The 25,083-nt window shown below is 45.7% G+C and overlaps 1 protein-coding gene across 2 annotated transcripts in view; it reads right to left on the bottom strand.

Annotated features, from left to right (window-relative positions):
* LOC146185047 (glycoprotein antigen BM86-like) overlaps window positions 1-25,083 on the bottom strand; it is a 70,160-nt gene that overhangs the window by 8,295 nt on the left and 36,782 nt on the right. The window contains exons 10-17 of one of the 2 annotated variants that reach the window (XM_084606035.1): window positions 14,416-14,504; window positions 13,451-13,503; window positions 12,059-12,198; window positions 8,245-8,415; window positions 7,277-7,405; window positions 5,720-5,848; window positions 996-1,124; window positions 363-491 (exon numbers count right to left, since the gene is read on the bottom strand). In XM_084606035.1, the coding sequence (XP_084462161.1) occupies window positions 363-491; window positions 996-1,124; window positions 5,720-5,848; window positions 7,277-7,405; window positions 8,245-8,415; window positions 12,059-12,198; window positions 13,451-13,503; window positions 14,416-14,504 (969 nt within the window). The remainder of the gene's footprint in view (window positions 1-362; window positions 492-995; window positions 1,125-5,719; window positions 5,849-7,276; window positions 7,406-8,244; window positions 8,416-12,058; window positions 12,199-13,450; window positions 13,504-14,415; window positions 14,505-25,083) is intronic. The other variant, XM_084606037.1, reaches the window with a different exon arrangement.

Raw genomic sequence — 25,083 nt, 5'->3', positions numbered from 1 at the left:
CGGAAGGTGCCGTTGCACATATGCACTTTAGATTGTGATCCTTTTTTACATGGTTTGCCTATATATTGAATGTGCTGTCTGGAATTAAACCAACTTGATGTCTAGCGTTCGTGGTGTCCATCTATCTTCTGTCCTTGTCTTTAACGCTCGTTACCATTTGCATCGAATCGAAGGATCGCAAACTAGCCCAGTTGTTCGTTTTAGAAGTGACAATGTTTAAGAGGCAATTGTTTTGCTACATTTAGCATTTTACTGCTCTCAGACCAGATCGAACACCGGAGCTGATGTATCCACAACGCTTTTTCTTTTTTTTTTTTTCTTATTGAAGGCCAGCAACGATACATTCTGCTGTCTCTACGCACCAGGTGGAGATACCGTTGACGCAGTCAAGTCTCCTTTCTTTTCGCAAACAGCGTGGTTGTTTTCAACGACGCATTCTTGACCTCTATTCTGGCATTCTTGCTTTTTCTCTTCTGTACACGTTGACGGAACTGAAAGACGAGTAAAAAAGAAGAATTTTTTTTAGCAATGATTTCCGAATATTTCAGCGCAATAAGCTGTACTTAGCCATTTGCTCTGACATTGAGTAACTAATAAATAACATTCTATCTTAACAAAGACTCGTCAATTTCTTTAATTTGATAGAAGCACTCCTTCGATAATATGTTGGAGTTGGGGTCTGGTCGAGAACACCGCACAGTTTCGCTGCCTTTTAAACATTTAGCAAAGCGTACTGCTTTTGTCTATAAGCACAGGCGTGCGTGCAGATAAATTTTAAATACGTCTGGGCTTCTCTATTTTTGAAGCTCTGTTTCCTTCAGTAATAAAATACCATAATTGGAAAGTGACAATGTTTAAGATGGAATCGTTTTCTACATTTAACATTTTGCCGCTATCAGACCAGCACAAACGCCGGAGCTAATATAATGTTTACAATGCTTTTTATTTTCTCTTACTGAAAACCAGCAACCACAGATTCGGCTTTGCCTACGCACCAGGTGGAGATACTGTTGACGCAGTCGAGTCTGCTTTCTTTCCGCAAACAGCCTGGTTGTTTTCAACGACGCATTCTTGATCTCTATTCTCGCATTCTTGCTTTTTTTCCTCTGTACACGTTGTCGGAACTGAAACGTGAGTTAAAAAAGAATTGTTTCTAGCAATGACTTCAGTATATTTCAGCGCAGTAAATGGTGCTTAGCTATTTGCTTTGGCATTGAGGAACTGACAAATATCATTCCAGCTCAGCAAATACCTGTCAATTTATTTATCTGGATAGAAGCACTTCTTCGATAGTGTGCTGGACATGGAGTCTAGTCAAGAACATCACACAGTTTATCTGCCTTTGAAACGTTTAGCAAAGCGTACAGCTTTCGTCTGTAAGCATAGGCGTGCGTGCAAGGTAGATTTTAAAGGCGACTGTTCTTCAATATCTTAGAAGCACTATTTCCCTCTTTAATGCAAGAACTTAATATTGATGTGACAATGTTTAAGAAGGACTTGTTTCGCTGCATTGAGCATTTTGCCGATATCAGACCAGAATGAACACTGGATCTAATGTAGCCATTACAATATTCCTTTCTTCTTAAAGAAGACCAGCAACTTCGGTTTTGCTTGCGCACCAGGCAGCGCTTCCGTTAAGGCAGTCGAATCTCCTTTTTTTTTCGCGAACAGTTTGGTTGTCCTCAGCGGCGCATTCTTCGCCTGTATTCTCGCATTCTTGTTTTTTTCCGTCATTGCACTTTACTGGAGAAGGAAGATGAGATAAAAAGTACTTTTTCTAGCGGACACTAATAAATATTCTCAAAAGACGCGTTGTTTGTCATTCTCGGTACTTGCCATTCGCTGTGATATTGATTCATTGATCAGCGCTAGCACGTTTTGCTAACTACTTGCCATTCTAGTTAACTTGATGTAAATACTTCGACGGTAATATTGTTCGGAGGGTGGTTCAGTGAGGCTCAAGAGCCTCTGTTACTGTTTTTATCCGGAATAAAAAAGTGGCGCGTACGCTTTACGCGGGTTGCCCAAGAAACAAGAGGTGACTGAAAGCGGCTCAAAAGCGTTCTTTACCTTCAAAACAGAAAAGAAAAGGAGGCAAATAGGCGACTTAGACTATGAACAAATAAGTTTATTATATATGAGACTGAGTACGATGGTGGCTATATTGATCTACTATATTTTGGTTTTTGATTACAGAGAAATTATTGTCATTAACATAGTGAAATTTAAATGAAAAAAAGCCGAAAATGAGAGCGGTTTCGTCTATCAAAAAGAGCCTTCAGTGGCAGAGTGCACAATTCTGTTGCTGTGACCAAGCTTTCAAGAGCCAAAGGAAAGAATAGCCCCAATAGACAAACTTAGATCAAGAAGTTGAAATTAGTAATGTCGCAAGTCGTCTTAGCAAAGAGAAGAAGCGGCGGCAGGAAAACAAAAGGTTATCGGTACTTCAGGTTCAGAACTAGAGAGACACAATCGAAACACCGCCAGACGGGATTGATAGATATCAACATTTATTAAAGTGTGCAGCAACATAGCCTCTTGAAAGAGACCTCAAGCTTGAGGAAGCGCTTTTCGTTGCTGCGTTAACAGAGCAAAAAGCAGAAAGTGTATGGTTCAGGCTATAAAAACTTACGAGAGTATAACTACTTGGAATATCTAGGCTGCGCATAAATGTGCATGTCAGGAGAAGAATGATTCAGCTTTGAAGAGATGCTTTCATCCAGGTATCAACGGCCTTATTAAAATGAATTCCCCTGTGGCCAGGTGCGCAAAATAACTGCACTAAAGAAAAAAAAATAAACTTCGAGAGCAGTGTGGAATTCACACTGCAGAAATGCGAATGCCGGAGCGTTGCTGCCGCATACGGTGCATCAGGTTTGGTCTCATTATGATTAACTAAATGCACTGCCATTATCATTGCTACATTTAATAGTTGTCATTATCTCTAGTTGCCATCCTTACGGTAGACAAGGAGGATTATGCTGTGCGTTTCTCTGTCCCGGGCGTGGCACAGATGGTTAAAGCACTCAGCTTGGGACCCGAGGGACGGAGGTTCGATTCCCGATGGAGACAGGATTGTTGTTTTGCTGATGACATAATCAGGATGATTGACAAGTGACACATCAGTGCACAGATCCCGTGCACAGATCCCGCGCACAACTCTCGCGCACGAAATTTAGTTCCATGAGTCTAGAAAGGTTTCGCATTTAATTGTGTGGTTGCTTTGGACATGATAATGCGAACTATTTGTGATTCGATATGCCTGGTTAAGGAAGAGCACAGAGACAACGACATCGTCATAGTTATGACAGAAAAGAACAATATCGGTGTAAGTTATACAAAGCCATGACCACAGCTCAAACTTGAGCCATAAAATTGGGTTGAAGTCGAGAAAGGAGACAATGACGAGTCCAAGGTAGAGGGAAACAGCAATATCTACTTTTTTGTTTAGTTGTTGAGGCGCCCGTCTCAATGAAAATATGAGACCTAAATATAATATGGAAATATGTGAAAAACTGCTGAGCATACAGAAGCGCAGTCATTTTGCGTAGACTCGAAAGATTATGTCAAAGAGAATCGCACGCAGGAAGGATGTCTGAAATTTGTATGCCCGATAGACAATGGAGAGACAGGACAGATAAAATGCGGATATGAAAGCGAGATCAACTATCAATAAACAAACGTGCAAGGCTGAAAAAGAAGGATGAAATGTGATGCTTAGGCACCGAAGCACACAATATCATAATCGCTTTGATACTTAAACGCCACAATATCGAATACAAAGATGCAATGCACACCTAAAGGTAAAAAACAAATATAGCGAATAATTCTTGGAGACTTAGGCAGGATCGCAATGTTCCTTACTTAAAAAAAAATAATTGGCCGAAGTTATAATCTACTCCAGTGCTCCGGCGAGCAAGACGTATCAGAATTAAAATAATGTGCTGATATACATTGAATAAATATTAAGAAATGAATGCCTTCTGTTGATATAAGGAATGTTTCTCGGCCAGTGCAGCCTTGAGACCGCTTAGGCTGCTGGCCTATATGAGCCGTACAGATCAGTTAGGGTTTTGTAACCCTGAGATATTTCATAGACTAAAGGTAACTGCAAGGTTTAGGTAAAGAGAAGATGTATAAACTTGGTGTGATGGTGGCAAAACGTACTTTATGAGCATACACAAAAGTTCGAATTCTACATCCGGTTGGCTGCCGGAACCTGCAATAAGAAACTCCGTTCCTGCTAAAATAGCTTCTTTTTTTTTTGTCTGAAAGAAAGGCAGAAATCTAAGTCGGAAAGGGACTAGGACGTCGAGGAGCCAGTAACGTTTGCCATACATCCACCGTTAAACGCTGTAATGGGGTTGAGAAACATTCAGATGGGAAGTTCTCTGTATTTCTTTCAGTAACGATCCAGCTACATACAATTTTTGTGGTCCAGGGTGAACATTATAGGACACCCTAGCCTGAAACCTGTTTTGCATGGCCTCTATAAATTATTTTAAGAAAGCAATGACATAATGCGGCAATCCAGCATCCTTATAGCTAATATTAGGAGGTTGTATGTTTACAAAATACCTAAATTGTCCTTGTAATTTTTAAAATAAAACCTAATATTGTTTCGTAAGCGAAAGAAATAATTTTCCAGGCGTTGCTCAGTTATAAGGCAGGGCTTAAGCACCATTTGAGATACCCCAGTGTGTATGACATCCTCGAAACCGTCCAATGTGGTTTTCACGATGGAGCGAGAAGAAAAAACGCGTCCAAAGCAACGTGCTCAGCCACTAATCATGTCTTCTAAGGACTGAACAACTTCGACTAGAACAACTTGGAAGCCTATGTTCGCAAACGTGAGGCATCATGCAGACCAAGATAGGCGTCAGTCATACGTAGAAAAACACGCATTTAGCCAGCTGAGGGTTTCGTCGCAAGCCCTGTTCTAAAAGCGCACATTACAGTAACCAGTTTTATGCTCCCTGGATAAACGGTGCGAATCGAACTCCAGAACAAGTTAAGCTTCTGTTCTGCCAACCAGAGAGAAAGGAGACTAAGGCCGAGTTTTATGCACACCTGTTAAAAATTAAATACTGCCTAGCATGCGTGACAGATGCCCATGGATATCCAAATTCGCAGCCTGAATTAATATTGACTGTTGTTATATTTTCTGCAGAAAAATTTGGGATAGATGAGGAATAGGAGGTCGCCACTTCTTAACAGACGATTAAATCTGAAAGAACAGTAATTTTTCCAATCTCACAACGAATTTTTAGTGAGCGCGTTCTGAATCGCAATTATGTGTGATGAAAGTTGATGGCAGATACAAGTGCAATCAATTGAAGCAGGAGAAATTGGCCGCCACTTCAACTGCAACAGATTCAGCGGCCCATTTGGGCTATGCACTCATCGCCTTGTGTTCGGAGTACTGATAGCCATTTCTTCGTTGCTGGTAATATTTTGCACATTAGTCAAATTGAGTTGTTTTCCAATATAATTGCAGACACTCGTTTAGGCGGATTCTAAAAGCATATTTTTTTTATCCCACCTGTCTTTCAATAGTACGCACATAAAGTAACTCAGAAACGCCAATTTTCGTAAGACAATTATTTTGTTAGATTGAGCTTTTCATCGCCAAGAAACCAGCAAAACCCCGGAATGTAGTGGTTATAATGTTTCTTTTTTTCATTGCGAGCGCCTAACTACACTTGCTATGCATACGCACCAGGTGTAGCATCTGTCGCCGTAGTTGAGCCTTCTTTCTTTTTGCAAAAAGTCTGGTTGTTATCAACGACGCATTCTTGGCCTCTATTCCTGCATTCTTGCTTCTTTTCGTCTGTACACGTTGCCGAGGCTAGAACACAAGATATAAATTTAAGCATAGCTTCTGGTGATGACCTCTGAGCTAAATATTTCCAGTAAATAAGCGGTCCTTAACAAATCAGCAAATCACTCTCTCATTGAGTTATTGGTCAATATTATACCGTCCTTGAACTTACTTTCCAGCCTATTTAGATAGGTGCAACCACTTCTCCGGTGATATGGGGACAGGACATAATCAGAAACCTCGCTCAATTTTCCCTCCAGTTTTCCTATATAGTTTTTATGCTGGCGTTCCGAAATATGTCTCCGGCAAATATTTTTTTAGTCATTTAAAGATTAGCATTTTCCACTAGTATTGGTGATAGGGAAGTTCATTTCTGTAAATTGGAATGTTTACTGCATTCCTTTACTGGCTGGAATGAGTGCTTGGGATATGAAGCGAATAAGTTTTTTCGTTTTCTTCATGACAAAGACCGTTATTCCTATTTTTTGACAGTTTGCATCTTGTGGAATGCCTGTTATCGCAGTCAAGCCTTACTTTTTCCTGGCAAACAGCCTCGCCGTTCTAATCAAAGCATTCTTCGCCATTTTCCTCACATTCGTACTTTTTGTTCTTTTCATGTTTCCGGTGCTATAACATATCGATGTAAATGTACAAAAATAAAGTATCCTTGAACCAAATTTCACGAGCGCTAGCCATCGGCGACAGTCGCATTCGCGCCTACCGCGTCGATCTTCTTTCGTTTCTGCGCTTTTGGTAAGCTCCTGAACAACGAACTAGTCTGGCTTCTCATGGTTCGATGGTCTCGGCTGTCTGGCACGGCTGTGGTCTCTGTCTTTCGCGAGGTGGGGTACATGTAGAGCGTATTTACCTAGAATAAATGAAGGAACGGCTCAGAAGGAACTTCATAACGACGATTATGTTTGCTACACAGCGCGAGTGCATGTTGCAGTTTTACACGAGGTGTGATGGGCTGCGGCGACAGCGTAATGCTCTCATAGCTGAGAACGGCGATGAAGACGGGGTCTTTTGCTGCACAGCAGGAAAGTTTAAGGTCACAACTGCGCCACCCATTCACTTAGAGGTAGTGCATGGGAGGACTACAGATGACGTTCTAATAGCTTCCGGGTCTGTCTAGGTTCCCACATTGATGTAATAAGGCATGAATAAAGGTTGTTTGGTGTGGTATAATACTTTGAGTTCTGACTGAATGAAGCGCTTCAATTTTTCGACCACCCCATATTGCATTCATAAAAATATACCATTAGCTAAAAGATGGATTGATATACCATAAACCAAAAACAAATTTTCAAGTGTTTGATGGCATCCTTTACATCTTGATGGAACCTTTCGCTGAGCAGATCTTTCTGACAAATCAACTGAGAGAATCTGATTCGGAAGCCAGTCGCTGCAGTTCAATGGTTTTTTACCGAACATGCTTGGGTTTTGCGTACTCACCTGTGCATTGGCCGTCCTTTCCAATCCTGTTTGGTGGACACTTGCAAACTGACTGGGTGCCTTCAACGACGCATATAAGGCCACTTTTCTCACATATGCGTTGGTATCTCGGTACACAGGATACTCCCGCTGAGGAAAGAACAACGGTATTTTTAGTTTTCAGTTGCAACAAATGTTCATGGGCTTGCCTCCAATAAGCATATTAATAGAGGCGGGAAGGACAGAGCCCAGAACACGCTATTTTTAATTTGGTTTTTTTTTCTTTTGCTGGAATAACAGCCTATCTCACGCGCTGTACAGTATGAGGCAGATCTAGCATAAGTGGGAGATTAGGGGCCACTAAGGGGAACATTTAAATTGTGAGAAGTTAAAACGATGTAGTCTAGCTTTCACAACGTTTATTCACAAAAAAAAAAAAATAAATAAACGCCTTTAATAAAATAAGCCATTCTATAAGATGCATGCGGAATCGAACCTCGTGCACACCAGGTCACTTCTCGTCCTGATGCTCTGACTGATATGAGTTCCCTTGTACTGGCTAAGAGTTAAAAAAACGTATTGGAACGTTGAATGAGAAGTCTCCCTGGCAGACCAATTATTGTAATGTAGAGCAGATATGCGCGTAAAGTGAAGATATGCGTATTTGTTGTGTTCCGGTGGTATGGCGAAATGGTTGTCCTGTGGAGTTGGAAATTATTTTTTGGTCATAATTATATCGGCAAACATCTCCTTCAGGATGAAAGGGCTTGAAATTGCCTTAGCTCATTTGCCCAAGTCTGGCGTGGTTACGCAATGACATAATATCCGTAACTTTTTATGTAAGTGGGCCTTTAAACCATATATTTGAATGTGTGCACGTCATTCGCTGAAGCCTAGCTCGATTCCTATAATGAGAGGACGTTCTGAATAGAGCGCACGGCAAAAGCGAAAAAATAAAAATAAGAAAGGCCGTTTTAGCATGAACTCACGTTCGCACATGGAGCGGATCAGCCGACCCCTCATTTTCCGGCCCAGCTCGCGGAATCCAGACTTGCACTTGAACCAGAAATTGTCGCCATCTCTGACACACTCATTCGTGTCGCTGGTGGCGTCCGCCTGCGTTTTCAGCAAGCTATCGCAAAGATTCTCTTCCTCGATTTCTGCAAGGATTAAGATGTTGGCAGGGGATGAACGATTCTTGGAGCCCTGAACTAATAGGTGCCCTTGATACAAAGTTCGCTCACGTTTTTAGAGCATTCATCGTGATAGATTACGTCGCAGATGAAAAAAAGTGCCACAAGCAAACAAGGCAAGCGCTCGCAACGAAATGAATTTAATTACGAAGCCGGTGCACTTACGTGCAAGTCATGTCCAGCACTTTGCTGAGGAATTGGGGTGTCTGCACTGTGGAGATCAAAAGAGCCAATGGCTCAGTATTCCGATTTGTGAGCTCAAGTAGGTAAGCTCTTTTTTGGACAGCGATGGCGAGGTAGCGACCACTCAGGCTGTAGAGGAATACTCTGCTGGTAGAGAATACTATGCCACCGGCGGAGCGTCTATTTTTAACTCTTTAAAGGGTGGAAAAGGGAGTTTACCGCTATAGACCAACACCGATCTGTGACGTAAGCATGACGCAGTGGCGCTTCTGTCGCCAGGCTGGGCCGACTGGGGGTGAAAACTAGGGTTAGCGCACATAGGAATACATGGAACCGAAAGATTTCAAAGCAGTTTTCTTATTTCACAGGGCACATATGATAACGTTATTTAGCACAGAGCAACCATGAACATCCTAAAACAGATCACGAAAGTATGAAATCTCTTTACCGAGGCGAAGTGTCGTTAAAACACCGCGAAACGTAAGGGGGTGCGAGTTGAGAAGGCGACCCATAGAAATACATGTAAACACAACTTCCCGCAACATTTTGCTCGGTTCAGCAGCGTTGAACCTTTCTCATTTTTTGGTGAACGTCTTGTACGACGCTTCGACGTCATGTTGCGTGACACACTAAATCCTCTTGCAAGTAATGCAAGTCTGACGACTTGCGGGACGGCTCACAGCACGATAAACTGACCGCGCCCAGTTGCAGACGACCATGCATCACCTGCACTGTCGCTAGCAGACGCTCCGGAGCTGGAGGCGGCCGCGGTGGGTATCGCCAGCTGCGCTGTCGTCTGCTGCAATGCGCGAATCTCGTTCGGTCCATATTGTCGTACAGCATTTGACAACTGTTTTCTAAATGTAATTCTGTCTAAGACGCATCACTGGAGCGACAGTATTATCAAACTTATTTACCCTATGCGGCAGCATATCAGCCTGTAAACAAAACTGCGCAATTCGCTACACCCCGCTTGCCTTTTGGCGGTGTCTGGATTCATAACACAGGCTATTCGGGGAGTTTCGAAAGTAGACTGGCTCCGTAATGACGCACCATACTTTATCACACACTTCTTCAAAGCGCTGGTCAACGTTTAACGACCGGCTACCACTTCTGATGCTCTGCGAAATGAGAAAAATGTTTCGGTAAACTGTGTTTAAATGTATTTCTATGGGTCGCTCTCTCAACTCGCACCCCCACATGTTTCGCGGTATTTTAAAAATACTTCGTCTCGGTAATGAGATTTCATATTTTGACGATCTGTTCTAGGATGTTCATAGTTGCTTTGTACCGAATAACGACATCACAGGTGTCCCGTGAAATGAGAAAACTGCTTTTCAATATTTCGATTCCATGTATTCCTAAGGACGCTAACTCTATTTTTCACCCCCAGTCGGCTGCGGCGCCGCGAGCGCTCCCTTTCGTAAACACGGTGTTGGTCTATAGCGTTCAACTCTCCGTTCCGCAGAAAATCTGGTGTGGTCGATGTTGCAAGCGAAATATTATTGGCATGGCTCTCGCTGAGGGTAGCAGGGGGTAGTGGGCAGGTGACATAGCTGCGTTGGCAGATGCCGCTACGTCGCGAGACCATTTGACATGGCAGGAGCTGCCAACTCGGGCTTCTCCATCGAGGTCGAAGGTGAGATAGAAATCGAACATTTTGCTAACTCTGAGCGAGGAGTGCGATGTGCTACTGTTTGAGCACGTGGACATGTCCGAACGGCTTGGATAATATGGAGGTTTAGACTACATATCTGCTATACGGTCTTTCCCGTAACTAGGCTGCTTGCAACTGTATGGCAATAAGCATGTACGAGACAACCGAGACGCAAAGTTAAGCAGTTAGAAATGGAGAGACTAGCAAAATGGATACACGTGATCGAAGGTATGCAAGACAAGCTGCAGACGGAACCGTTACGCTATCGCGTCATACCATTCATGGCAGAGTTTGAATGTCTCCCCCGATTTTATTTAGTATATGTGGGCCGATATTAACACCAGACATGTTTACATAGTACTCACGCGGAAGCTTGAGTAGATCCAGCCCCTCAGATGATATTAGTACTGCGCGCGTACCTTCGTTTTCGCTCTAAGGATACCAAACTGCATGAACAAATGTTTTTATTTCCTGCGTAGACGCTTGTGTTCTTTCCTTTACACATAGAACATTTTGTCATTTCCTTCTACGTGTCGCTTACTCATGAGGGGTGCAAATAATAGCATTTGCTTTGTAGCTTGACGTCTAGATTTTTACCTATATTCCGACTGACACTCTGCGCATATAAACAGTCGCAGCCTCTTAATTCGCTTAGAAATCGGAGCTTGTTTCAACTTGTAGGTGCCAAGTGTGGGGTTGCACTGAAAGTAGTATAGGTGGATCTTGCATGCGGCATGTTGCCTTCCTTAGAATTCATAATTGCATTTCAATTTATTTAACTCCATTCAGTCGTTATATGTAACTGTTAGTCATAATCTGCGAGTGCTTGCCAAATGCGCCCCATACAAATCTTATTCTTCTTGTTATTTCCTTTTCATGGTCCGGATCTGCGGTTACTACCTGTCTTAAGTAGACATATTCGCCTACTACTTCCAGTACTTTGCTACCTAATGTAAACTGCTGTTCCTTCCCGAGGCTATTCTGTCCCGGCAGGAATGCGCCAACGTTGCGCGTCTATAGTGCAATATTCGCGTGATACCCAAATTGAGAACTATTTGGGAAGTACGAAACAACATGAAAATTTTGCTACAGCGTGCATAACGTATTCCCGTCCGAAGAGCGGTGCCGTTCATTGCCGTCCTCTTTCTGTACTATAAAGCATGCTTCATCAGCGAATGGTTTTCGTGAGTGTAGGCACAATCAATGTAAGTAGTCAGGCCCTCGAAAATACCCTTAAATATAGCACAGCGCTCTTCATTTATTGTTTTAAGCAACAAAAATAGACCTCATAAGTATAATAGTAAAATGCTTAAGTAACGAATTTCTAGAAGCTTCTTATGAGAAGCATATTTACTTAGCGCCGTTCTTCAACGACAGAAATTTTGCGCTAAAAAAAAAAAAAAAAAAAACATCGATTTTGCTGTGACCAAATACGAAGGTCAAAATTTGCTATTGCGTACGTGGTCCTCGAAGTCCATTTGAACGCACGTCCAGGGACATACATTTTGGTTTAATGGATTGAACAGTTTAACAAAATTGGCATATTATACCCCTCTAAAGAGTCTTGAATATGGCTGTATTCCCTCCTTATTGATGTTAAGACCTAATTCAGCGTGTTCGTTAAAGTTAAGCTATTTTGTTTAATTATTAGACAGATCATCCATATTCGCATCTTAGTTCTCGTATTCTAAATATAGCTCTTTAAGGACGAATAGGAACAGTAACGACATTCTTTAGAGATTGTGTACATACACGTTCTAGAAATCATACCTGTTGCGGAGTCCTTTAGTATTTGAAGCTTGGGATAAATCATGCAGGTGTCGCCTTCAGGATATTCACAGGTCTGAAGTTTCTTGAGCAGATACGGAGAGAGTTGCTGGTCCGTTATCAGTCTTGCCTTAATGTAATTTCTGAAATTGTAGAAGCATAAAGAAACTGCTTTGTTTCTTTTTCTAATTTAAATTTTTTGAAAAACCGACTACTCCAAATCATTATTAAACGCAGATGTACCGCCGAACATAGTGTACGTTGCAACACCAGCATGACAATAACACATGCCATGAGATTAAAAGCTACAATTCAGCGGTCCATGACCTGAAAGAACATAGAAATTTGGCCACAACCTACACATAACCTATTAGTGCTGCAAACTGTGTGCGTCATCAGCTTTGCTGAAAACTCATCCTCTTCTTATGAAGTGCGCATTATTTCGAGCGCCAGATACAAACACCATTGGCGTAACCAGCGTCAAAACTGAGTTGACGAAAGCTCACTCACCTTGATTAAGTAAGTAAAACGATGAGTGCTGAGTTATATCGCAGTAAGCAAATGCCTAGAAGAAATTACTTACTGTCTCAAGGATGCTATTCATAATGTGGCTTTGCATTCATAGCTTATATAAATAAAATTCACGAGATGGGAGCAGGTAAGGCATTGGCATGTCGGAGATGATGCGAAGGTGTGTTCCTGCCCTGTTCTCATGAAGAGTGGCTAGATGCTCTGAAGCAGCCCTGTTCATGCCCTGAAAGGCCATGAACCTTCCTAATGGAGTTCATGGCCGTTCACGTTGCGTCAGTCTTTTGCCCACTGAACGCCCACACGTCTCCACAGACCATAGGAAGTTCCTGAATAACTTTTTGTTCTTCGGCTATTCCATGACAATTTTGTGCACTGAGCTCATGTCGGAGCCTTACAAAACTAGTTTAATCAAGAGAATCGGGCAGTTCAAACTAGCTGTCTCAATCCACGAGAGTAAAATAATTTCTCAGATAGAGTGTTTCGCGTTGAAAAGCAGATAAAACGTGAGAGTGAGAGCCATGTCATGTCACCGAGAGTGTTGTCGTTTAGTACTGACAATCAATTTGCGATGCTCTTTGAAGAAAAAAGTGATTGTGCTCGCACATCGCAAATAAATAAGCACTGTAGTAACTTTTTAGTATCATAGTTAGCAATGTAGCACGCGCAATGCAGCATGTTTTTGAATGTCTGATACTGAAAATCTACCCGAACAAAACATTGAACTTGCAGGGTGATACTATATACGTCCTGAATTAAACTGCGCCGCTCCACCTATCAATCAATGTGTGCTGGTCATTATACTAGACAGGCCTGAGAGTATCGTTGACGCGCTTCTTATTTTAATGTGGGTAAAGGTATACTTACGTGCACTCCAGTATTTCGACCTTGAAAATTTCTTTGCCGATTGTTGTCTGCATCTGAGAACAAAAAGCATGGAATGAGCAATTTTGTAACCGGCATCTATAATTATTTATATACTGCCAAGTCACAAGATGGAGAAACAGTAACCAACGCTCAGTCTATGAATAAAGCAGTGCAATGAGTACGATAGTAAATCTTTCCCTGTATTGATTTGGGTGAGCTTCAAAGATAGAATCGCAAGGGTTGAAATTTCTCTTGGATTTCTCCTTGACCCACTCGCATATTAGCAGTACTGGAAGACACAAAAAATATTGCGCGAAACACCAGCACTGTTGGGCTGAGTCTGCGTTTTGCTTTGAATTTTGTGAGTTCTAGGCTCATGAGTTTGTAAGTGGAGCCTTTCTTTGTTGTCAAACCATGAATAAGTTCAGATTCGTACAAACCGCAAGCTTAGGTAGCGGTCATTCATTCTCTGCTATATTGGTTTTCACATACCTATGCATTAATACCCCTCATTTGAAGAGAACGCCATTTCACGAGTCTCTTAGCATTAAATTATACCCATGGTGTAACACAGCACGAGGCTCGACTGCAGTTTCGTTTTTGCCAGCTTATTTGTCATACAACGTAGGATCGCTTTGACAGTAGGTATGACTATGACTTATTAAGAGAAAACGGTGCGAATGCATATTTGTTTGTCCTCGGTCAATTAGACGGCTAGGGAATAGTAACTGAGAGGACATCGATGAGATGTTGATCATGAGATACTGAAACCGAGTTGCTGCTTTTCCACCAATTTTACCTTGATAGACGTAAAAAAACAACACTGACGTCTCTTGCCTGCATGGCGGCATGAGCCGCCGATTTCGCAGAGAAAAAAAAATTGAGAACAGAGCTAGATTGCAACACAGCCAATATTTCGCAAACATCTTCACTGAAATCCAAAGGTAGCAATGTTTCCGACTTACAGCCTGCAGCACTCGCTTCTCGTGGATGAAACAGTGTGGCGCATAGAGCGAAATGTTGGGTTTGAAGGACACCGTATAATAGTATTCATCTGAAAGAGTAAGAAGGTAATAAAAATAGTCAGTCACTAGATGTCTATGTGTCCAGAATTGAATTAGAAGATTTCTCCCGACTCACAGCTATCAATGGATAAGAATGTACGGTGTGTGCATTCCTGTACCCTTTGTGTCACTGCGCTTACAAGAAGTCGCATCAGTACTTGTAATGCTGTTTGCCGGTTCCAAGAAAACGTTCTTAAAGCGGAAATAAATATAAGTGGCACTTAAGCTACGCCTTTAAGGGTAGGCGCGCTAGCGTAGGCCACCAGCCTATATATAAATCCTCACATTACTAAGCCGTATGAACCCAGCAGCGCGACCTAGGGGTAACGTGTCTGACTGAGAATGCAAGCACCTTGGAAGGCTGATTCTGATATTACTCTCACATATGAAAACAAAGGCAGGGTTGGCAGCTCCTGCCAAACGTATCATCAGACAACACTAAGTGGGTCAGTGCGGGCCATGTGAGGTGTCAGCCACCGCCTGCTAGCGCCATGATAGTTTTGTTTTGTTCACAGCACAGACGCCAGTGACGATATCGACGACGACGCCGGATGTTTTGGTGAACGGCTCCTTTCATTTTAACTCGTTAAACTCAACGTCTTTTAAAAGGCAAGTATGCATTTCAAGAATTGTGGTTTGGTTTGGTTCTTAAGGTTTAATGCCCAAAGTGACTAAGGCTATGAGAGACGCCATAGTGGAACACGCCAGAAATTTTGACCACCTAGGGTTCTCTAACGTGCACTGACATCGTGCAGCACACTGGCGCATTGCTCTCCGCCTCGATCGAACAACAGCTGCTGTAGCTAGGATTCGATTCCGCTTCTTTGGGAACACCAGTCGAGTGCCCTAACCGCTATGCCAGTATGACGGTTGTGGGAATTCAACATTTCCCTCGCCCCCACGACGCGGCGAACACCCTCTCTTTCTCTCGGGGAGCCCTCATATTTCCCCTCCTAGCCTCCTTCCTCCGGTGCTGTGGCGGAGAGCGCGGGGGTGAGAGAACGGCCCCTCCTTCCCCCTCCCCTCTCATCTCGGCGGACAGCAGCTTCACCCTGAGAGTCGACGCCGCGATGCCGCAGCACGCGGATGCTGCTAAGACACCGAGGAAGAACATTGGGCGTTCCCAATAGGCTCCCAAAGCATCGTTGGGCGGCGCTGCGGCTCCTGATGGGCAGCGCCATCTGTGGCAGAAAAACACACACTGGGACGCCGCCGGCTCGGTTCGCTGCCTTCGCGACGTGCGCCGCGCGCTTTCTCTCCAACAAGCACGCGCCCTGACGCGCCCCCGCAGACGCATCGCGACATGCCGCCTGCATTCCGTCTTGATGATTGGACAACCTCCCGCGTATTTCCATGGACGAAACGTAATTATAGGCGAGAAAAATTTTATTAACGTCTGCACTGTAGAGCAGACGACAGACGGCGATGAGTAAATATTGATTGTGAATGCGTTTCCCACGTTAGCGAAAACGTAGGAAGTTTATCTCGAGGTAAGTCAGCTGTGTAACTATATTGTCGTATATTGTCACGTAGCCGTTTAGGCCCGTAACCAGAAGGTTGGTTTTAATAGGGGGTTGATCTAGCAGGCACAGGAGAGCAGGTCGAGCACCGAGTGACAGCAGCCGACTTCAGCTTCTTCTCATCGAACGCCACGGGGCCACTTCTTCGAGTCCGCGCACGAGACTCTCGATGAGCAGCTGCCTAGCGGCTGCTGTTGCACACGCTACATTATAATATGTTTAAGAACTGCGGAAGTATTATCAGTACTTTGAAATAAAGCTGCTCGCTTGTTGATCATCGTTTTGGCCTGTAGCATGATATCTATATACGGTTTTGTTTTTATTCTTACGACGTTACTAAAGCAAATCTTGCAGTAGAAGAAGCTATAGTCCGAAGGATATGTTTCTTCAAAGGCACGAACGCTAGCAGTCACATGCGTGCTCCGCGCGCTGCACGCGACATAACCGGCTCGCTGGCTCGGAAGGAAGGTGAAATCCAAGCTTGTACTACAATCCTGCTTTATTTCGGTTCTTACTAAATGGTTGTGCTTCATTTATATTTGGTTTCCATTTACGAAACCTGTGACGCGAATAGGGTGCTCCGTGCAAGTAGTGTCAATCGATAACTAGGATCGCTTTTGTATTGCACTTCCAACATATTTTTGTTATGAATAATAATAATGTTGGTTCATTTATTGGCAAATTTGCGGAAATCTGTAAAAGCGGCTCAGCCAAGCATGTTCCCCCCCCCCCCCACACACACACACAAAAAAAAAAAAAAGAGGCCTCCTTCCTAGATATTTTCTTGGTCATAGGGCACAGTCACACATCATTGTCGATCGCGGACGTCGCACGCTGGATATCTGTTGATTTGGTTGTTTTCAGAGCACTCGCAAAGCAGGAAGAGAGTACAGAAATTTGGCAAAGCAAGACACGCGCGGAGCGAAGAGCAGGATAATCCTCCACCCCCTTCACTTCGTATACATGGTTGTACTCCATTGTACTCTTGTACCATTGTACTCTTTTGATGCGTCTCTAAGACGTCTTTGTCAGCTGTCGAACATTTTTGAGTTTATGGAGAAGGGGAAAATTAGCCCTTTTCGTTTCCACAAAGAACGCGAGACTTCTCAGAATGCTGTCATGCGGTTGGAAAACAGGTCTTGTGGAAACGCTTCCAATGAAATCTGCAAAGTTCCACACGTGAACCTCGTTTTTGGCGCTTCGCCTACTATTGTGGCTACCCATGACACAATGCTACTTAGTACCTCCGTTTCGCATCCACGGAAACGTTTTTGTACCGCCAAATAACCGCCAGGCGCAACTTGATCGCCGCACATGCACAGGAAGCTAGCGGAGCGTCTGCTCCGGCGACGTCCCATCGTTTCACATTTCGCCACCATGCCAGGAATGCGGCGCTGCCATCGCGCGGCGAAACTTGAGCTTGGGTTCCCTATAAACAACTTGGCCCACTGGCTATGTTTGCCTCGGTGTGACGTTCTTCACGGCCACGGGTGTGGTCAGAGCTAGCGGTGTGGCTTCGGTTCTCAGAGCGGAGCCGGAGCCCCGTGAGAACCCCACACGGTCAAGAATTATGAAACTAACGAGTGGTTATATGATCAAATGTTTATCGGTATCCATCTCAACCTAGTGGAATGACTGCACGAAAAGCCTGATTAGCCCCTCACCAGCATACTGTCCTAAGAAGCCACGTTCCGTCAATGGCAACAACATATATATATATATATATATATATATATATATATATATATATATATATATATACAGAGAGAGAGAGAGAGAAAGAGAAAGAGAGGCCAATATATATATATATATATATATATATATATATATATATATATATAACGCACACAACACGTCGTGTGTGTTGTGTGCGTGGAGATTCGTTGGCTGCCAGGGCTTAGAGGGCCGCTTCAGGTGGTCTGTCTAGGGTAAGCTGTGGGCTCCAGTGTGACATGCCCTGAACAACGGCTTCAGCTCCTTCTCCCAGAATAGTGCGACGGTCCCACACACGCACGCAGAACACCTCCCGACGCCGGCGGTCGAGGCGGCAGCTGCTCGAAGAACATTCGGGCATTCGGAGTCAAGCATGTGCCCGTGCTGCAGCGTCAGTTCATAGTGTTTCCCCCTTTCACAAGCAGATGCGCGGGCGCTGAGGGAGTACTCGAATGCATTGCTTCTAGATTTTTTTCAGACATGAATTTCGGAGTGGCTGGGCAGTTGTTTGTCGTTGTTAGGATATTTTCGTCACAACAGAGCACTCTGGCGAAACTTAACTAATTGAGGTAATGGATACACTTTAGGAAGAATGAGGTACAGAAACAAGGTGGTACAGAAAATGAAACCGACGACCGCTTAGTTCGGCGTCTTGTAGGCCACTTTCTTCCTAAATCAATTTGTTAGGTTTCACCGGAGGTTTCTTCTGTGACCAAAATATCCCAACAACAACGACAAACAAAAGTTTGGTGCCGAAACTTGGGAGTGACCGCTCGGCCGGTGATCAGGGGGACGAAACCGTCGTCTTCTGATATGCCCTTCGGTTCTGGCCTTTTTTGTCCCCGACATATTGCCCCCGAAATGACGAAGTCATTTGTCGGCGTAGCTTTTCGCCATTTGATAATCACCTGCGCAACTCTGTCGAGGCAGTGTGAAAGATCGTGCTGGCTTCTTTGTAGAGCTTCACAGCCTCTTTTTCGCCATATGCACCGGTTAGCAGATGGTATACATAAAGGCTTTGCTGCAGCGGATTTCCCGGTGTGGGGAAACTCTTCCTCGCAAGCTTTCAGGCGGTGCTGAACGTTAGCGGAGAGCTGGAACGAGCTTTCAGTGGTTACAAACGGTACTCGTTTCATGCGCCACGTTTCCATGGGGCCAACGAAGTATCGGGCTGAGCGGTGTCCTGGAACCAAAACAAATCGCAGAGCGTCTCTGTCTTGCTCTTGCATTCCAATTTGCAGACAGGTCTGCTCAATGTCGGCGACAAACGCAACTCGATAGTTGCGGAAATCAAGCAAAGGCTTGTCGAGGTCTGCCGTTAAGTTCGGTCCGGTTTACAGGATGTCATCAATACTTTTTGGATTGTTGGCGTGGAAGAAGCGTCAAATAAAATCTTCAATTTTGTAGAGTCGCGGATAACCGTTTGCTGACGCATGTCATAAACACAGAGGTTACGGTTGGCCTCATCTTCCATCCGTTCTGCCACGTCCAGAATTCCGTATCGCCTGATCACCGTGTCGTACTCTTCGTGGTCAGGAGTCCTTATGAGTCGGCTAGCCAACTGATTGAGGCATTTTAGCGCAATTTCCCGGTTATCTTCGAGCGAAATCTCGGATTTTCGAGCCAACGCAACCTGATAGCGGTTACCGACTTGCTTGATGTTGTCCTGAAAAAATTCCAAAGCTCGACACGTTTTGTCGTTTTCCTCGATCTCTTTTACTACAATTGATTCTAGATCATATTATCAGAATATTCGTCGCGTGCCTTTCGATTATGGATGGTCTTAGTACCCCAGATTGGAAGCAGTGGGCGTGCTGAAATTCACCCTGAATGGGCCCTTAAATAGTCCAGCTCGTTGATGTTTCCACTGCCCTCAGTCGGTTTCCTAATTTGACCGATCTACCTGTCGTGAGGTCCCGTATGTGGTCAGATCCGATAAGCAGCTCAACACATTCTTGATCGCCGTCGTTTGATAAGTCGGCCGGTTCATACCCAAGGAACTTCACTTTTCCCAGTACCCTTTTTGGTGGTAAGGGAATCGGTTGATCGCAAATTATATACGTGTCCAGTACATCGATTTCCCGTTCACCTCCACGCTTCGTCTTTAGGGTAACTCGTACTTTTCGTGCATCCCAGTTTCTTTTAGGTGTCAGCAGAGATGTAAGAGCGCTGAATTTCTCCGTCGAACACAACTCGTACCCGAGCATTACAAGTCTCTCCCCCACATGATATATTTGCAGTCTGCAGCAAAACGGTTATTTTGGGAGTAGAGCCATTTCCCGTCGTTGCAGCTTTGAGGCTTACTTCCGCGTTTGTGACGGTTCGGTGTGGTTCAGGTGGCCTGTTACCGGTATACGATGGAGTGCACATTGTGCTGGCATGCTTCTTGCGACATTTGTTGCACTGCAGGCTTACCCGGCATGCTTGTGAGTGATGTCCGGTTTTCGTGCACTTAAACATCCGTAGAAGTCGTTTCTTTTCTTCCAAAGTGTTTGCGGCGTCACAGCTCTGTGTTTCGTGCTCATTGGAGCCACAGAAAAAGCAGGTCAACGGAGTTGCCTCTTTGGGCAGCGTCGTAGCACCGATCGGACACGATTGTCATGCGATTTTCTAAGCAGCTTCAAATTGTCTTTAAGGCGTCCTGTAGGTTGTTGCTTCAGGTCTATGCTTTGCAATGCAACCAAATTCCCCCGACTTTCGACCTCTACTCTCAGAAAGGAGAGTAGCTTTAAAAAGCAAGAGACAGTACCTCTGATTCTTTCGTTGGTTGCGTGTGACGACGTATCGGAGAGGGAGCTCTGTTCGCACGCGAGGCTGGCTCCGTCCACAACGCACTTTCGGCTGAAGTCCAACAGGATGTCACATGGCACCGCTCTTTTCAAGAACGGAAGTAGCAAGCAGCTGTAGGAATCTAGATTTTGTCCGAGCGTCTCGAAGCCTCTGATGTGTGCCGCCAATGTGTCGTAGAGACGGCGAAGATCACGGATATCGTTTGATGAGCGCATGGGCTTCAAGTCGATCAGCCTCTTCAGATATTCATGAATCAGAAGCTCCTCGTTGCCACACAGTTTGTTTAGTAGCTCGATGGCATCGTTGTAACACCTTGAAGTCGGTGGAAGATTAGCAAGTGCTGCTGCTGCGTCACCCGTGACTGATGTTCGCCGGTAGTGAAATCTATGTCAGACAAATCTTCGTTTTTGTCCACTACGTGCTCGAGCACTTCCCAAAGGGTTGCCATTCAGAGCGTCGTCCTGTGAATTTGACTAGGTCAATCTTCGGCAGCTTGACTCTCGTCTTCACCGATGTGGCCATTTGGGTGGCTGGCGCGGCTGTTTGAGCGGCTGACGTGGCCGTTTTAATGATGATGCCACTGCATGCCGATTCCACGCCAGCCTGCGTTGGTAAAGGACCACTACTCCCTTGAAGCTGTAGACCAGCGAGGCAGGTTAAAAATCCGGTCTTGATATTCCAACATTTGTTCATACTCGTTTTCTGCGTCGTCTTCTGGCACTAATGGTCCAATTCGCGTTGGCAGTCTCAAGCTGTTACTGCAGCCTGCTGAGTCTAGCGTAAAGCAACTTATCATCAATACTTGTGACGCTTGCCACTCGTCGACTTCGTTTGTAAACTTGGTAACTTGCGAGCGCAAAACTTTCTTTTTCTTTACAAGGCGTTTCATTTTTCTCTTCAGAATTACTTAGCCAATAATAAAGCTCACTGGATCAATGACATCGGTTGTCCTCATCAAATCGTTGTCGAAACGTCCCTGGCCTGGATGCGTTGATGTGAGCGTTGAAGTGAAGTGCTGATTTCACAAATCCACGGCAGATTGAAGTCCCGGGTTTTGGCACCAAGCTTTTGTTTGTCGTTGTCGGTGGGGAATTTTGGTCGCAGAAGAAATCTCCGGTGTGACTTAAACTACTTTAAGAGCTACGCGTTAGGAAGAAAATGGTAGAGAAAATCAAGCCTTTCGGTCGGCGTCTTGCAGGCCACTTAGTTTCACCGGAGTTTTCGTCTGTGACTAACATATCCCAACGACAACGACAAACAAAAGTTTCGTGATGAAACTCTGGAGTGGCCGCTCGGCCATCAATCAGGTGTACGAAACCGCCGTCTGCTGATACGCCCTTCGGTCCTGGCCTTTTTCCTTTCTTGAGCCCAACATACGCGTCTCCTCCGTTTTCAAATTTCAATGCTGTTATCGTCTAAATTCTTATTCCGAGCAATAGAGCCTGAAGAAAGGAGAGATAGGAAGCTTCTCGTGGAAGGAAATCGGATTGCAAGTGACATGCCCCAACATAAAGCTGCTCGCCTCTGCCGACAAAATCATTATTATGCGGCCGCTCACGAAGGTGAGAAGGCCGCCGCGGGAGGTGACGAACTACCTAAGGCAGCACAATCGAATAGAAAAAACCTGTCACAAACGACGCCGGCGCTGTAGCCATTACCTGCCTAAATCTACTTTTGATTACGGGAGAGGCAGTATGTTTCTATTTTTAAGTAAGACGGTGTTAACATTTTTCCTGCTACACTCACACTACTCTTTGTTTTTTGTGTCTCTTGTGTCTTGTGAAACACACTTCGTTCATGCCTCTTGTTTTAGCTCTAGTCACGATACCGGCTTTATATTGACACATGCCATTCATAGGCGACGAAGATTTGAACCGGCGATGCCCATGGGCTCGTCGAAGGCTGGATCACGTCGTCCGCAAGCATTTCATCCACTTGCATTTTAATGGCGTCACGTTCTTTAGGAGAAACCCGGTACGGGCGCTGGCATACCGGTAACGTGGTCTCATCGGTGATGATTCGGTGCTTGGCGACAGGAGTACGACCAACCTTAGAGCCTGTGGCGAAGCAGTCTGCGAAATCGCTCAGAAGAGCCGAAAGAAGATTCCTCTGATCGGGCCTCAAGTCGGGGTTAATTTTAACGGTCTGCAGAGCATGACAAGGTGCGGCCTCCTCTTTAGGGTTCGCTCCGGTGGTGCATAAATGAGGCAAGGGAGTAACATCGTGAAGGACGGCAACAGCCGTGTCCTTGGCGAGATGCCGCATCTCCTTAGCAAAATTTGTCAGGAGGACAGTAGCACAACTGTTCTGGAGTTGTACGAGTCCTCGAGCAACGGCTAATTCCTTCTCGAGTAGTAGCGGAAGGTGCCCATCCGCGATGCCCTCGTAATCGTGGAATAAGTCATGCTTTACAAGAACCAACACACTAGAACGTGCCGGAACCCTCACGTCATCGTCGACTATACGCAAAACGTTCAGACCCGGATCTTCGTTTTCAATGCGCGCCACGGCTCGTTTCGTCGAAAAGGAAACACGCGCTTCTTTCAGGTCAATGACAGCGCCGTTGGTCTGCAGGAAGTCTAGACCGAGGATCAAGTCTTTCGAACACTCAGGAAGCACGATAAATTCTCCGACATACACAAAACCACGGATGCCGACCCGCGCTGTGCACTTGCCTGCAGGTTCGATCAAGTGACTTCCCGCCGTGCGAATTTTCGGGCCGGACCAATGTGTCAAAACTTTCTTCAATTCTCGGGCGAGACCACGGCTCATTACTGAATAATCGGCACCAGTGTCGAGTAACGCGGTGACATCCATTCCATCAATCTTTACACATAAATCGGAGGTAGTATGCCGGATGCTGTCGCTACCTGACACAAGCGAAATCTCGTCGGGTCGGCCTGACGATGACGGAGGATCTTCACATTTCCCGACATCAGCGACCCTGCCTCCGAAGGCCGCTGGTATTAGTTTTCCCGGCTAGGGCTGGGAGAGGAGCGGCGTCGGGAAGTATGGGGACTTGTAGAGCGGTAGCTCGTCGGGGACGTAGACCGACGCTCTTGGTAACCGGACGTTACGGGATACTGTCGCGCTGCAAGGTCGCTTGCAATCTCAGTAGGCCGTTCGTCATTCCGAGGGTGGAGTTCCTCCGAGGCGAAACCCCGCATGTTGACGCGGCGGTACGGGCACGCCCGGTAAAGGTGACTGGCTTCCCCGCAATGATAGCACAGGGGGCGACGGTCCCGGGGCCGCCATACTTGACGGGGTCGCTGGTAGATTGGCGGAGGGGAGTAGTGAGGCCCCATGCGGCTCCATGCGAGTCCCTCCATGCGAGGACCCTGCGGCTCCATTGCTGGAGCTGCGGCGTTGATACTATGATCCGGCGGGGGAGCCCTACGTAATACGGACGCGTAGGTGGGCCTCGCGTCGATCGTCTGGTGGGGAACGCGCTGCTGGGGAACGTCAGCAACTTGCTGAGCTGCCATACGCACCTCGTCCCGGACGACTTCAGCCAGTGAAGGAAAAGCTGTTGTGTTGCAAGGCATCCGGAGCGCTTGCAGTTCCTCCCGCACGACAGAACGGATGAGATTTCGTAGCGCGTCCATGTCGCTGCCGATATGCACAGGAGGTGCGTCGGACCCAATGATGTTCACGTCACGGTTGTACTGACGGGCTCGGTGTTGCAGCGTTGTCTCCATGGTCGTTGCCTCGCTGAGAAACTCCGCCACAGTGCGCGGTGGACTGCGCACCAGTCCGGCGAAAAGTTCTTGTTTAACGCCCCGCATCAGGTGACGCAGTTTCTTATCTTCAGGCATTTGTGGGTCTGCACGCTTGAAAAGGCGTGTCATGTCCTCAAAGAACATACGCACGCTCTCGTTCGGGCGCTGATTGCGCGAGTGTAGCGCAGCTTCTGCTCGCTCCCGGCGGTCGGCGCTAGGAAAGGTGGCTTTGAAATCACGACAGAAGGCTGCCCAGGATGGGAAGGCAGCCTCATGGTTTTCAAACCATGTCCGTGCAGACTCTTCAAGGGCGAAGTACACGTTGTGGAGCTTGCGCTCATCAGTCCACCCGTTGTAACGAGCAACTCGCTCGTAGTTCTCAAGCCAGTCCTCGGCGTCCTCGAACACGTCGCCATGAAAGGAGGGGGGTGTTCGCGGCTGATGACACAGGATGTGGGTGGGAAGCCTGCTCTCAGATGTCATTGCAGCAGGTTCGACGGCCGTCTGAGGATGCGTCGTTCTGGTAGCAGCCGGAAGGGGTCCGAATTCAGGGGGCTCTCCACGTAGGCGGCGGCCGAGGCGTTGATGTACGGGGGTAAGCTCCGTATTGGCAGGTTGATTCTGCAGGACTGGATCGATACCTGGCGATGCCTCCACCAGATTTGTAACGTAACGTTACACAGAAGGCGTTCTGGCACTCTGACACCGAAGGACACCAACAGCCAGTCAGGGCTGCACGAAAGCGGAGCACTGTTTCGCTTCGTCGTCTTCTCCGAATCGCCGGTTCAAATCTTCGTCGCCTATGAATGGCATGTGTCAATATCATA

The sequence above is a fragment of the Amblyomma maculatum genome, chromosome 6 (assembly GCF_055883805.1).
Source record: "Amblyomma maculatum isolate TAMU_Amacu chromosome 6, ASM5588380v1, whole genome shotgun sequence".
Taxonomy (NCBI): domain Eukaryota; kingdom Metazoa; phylum Arthropoda; class Arachnida; order Ixodida; family Ixodidae; genus Amblyomma; species Amblyomma maculatum.
This window is presented reverse-complemented; position numbering and strand designations above follow the sequence as displayed.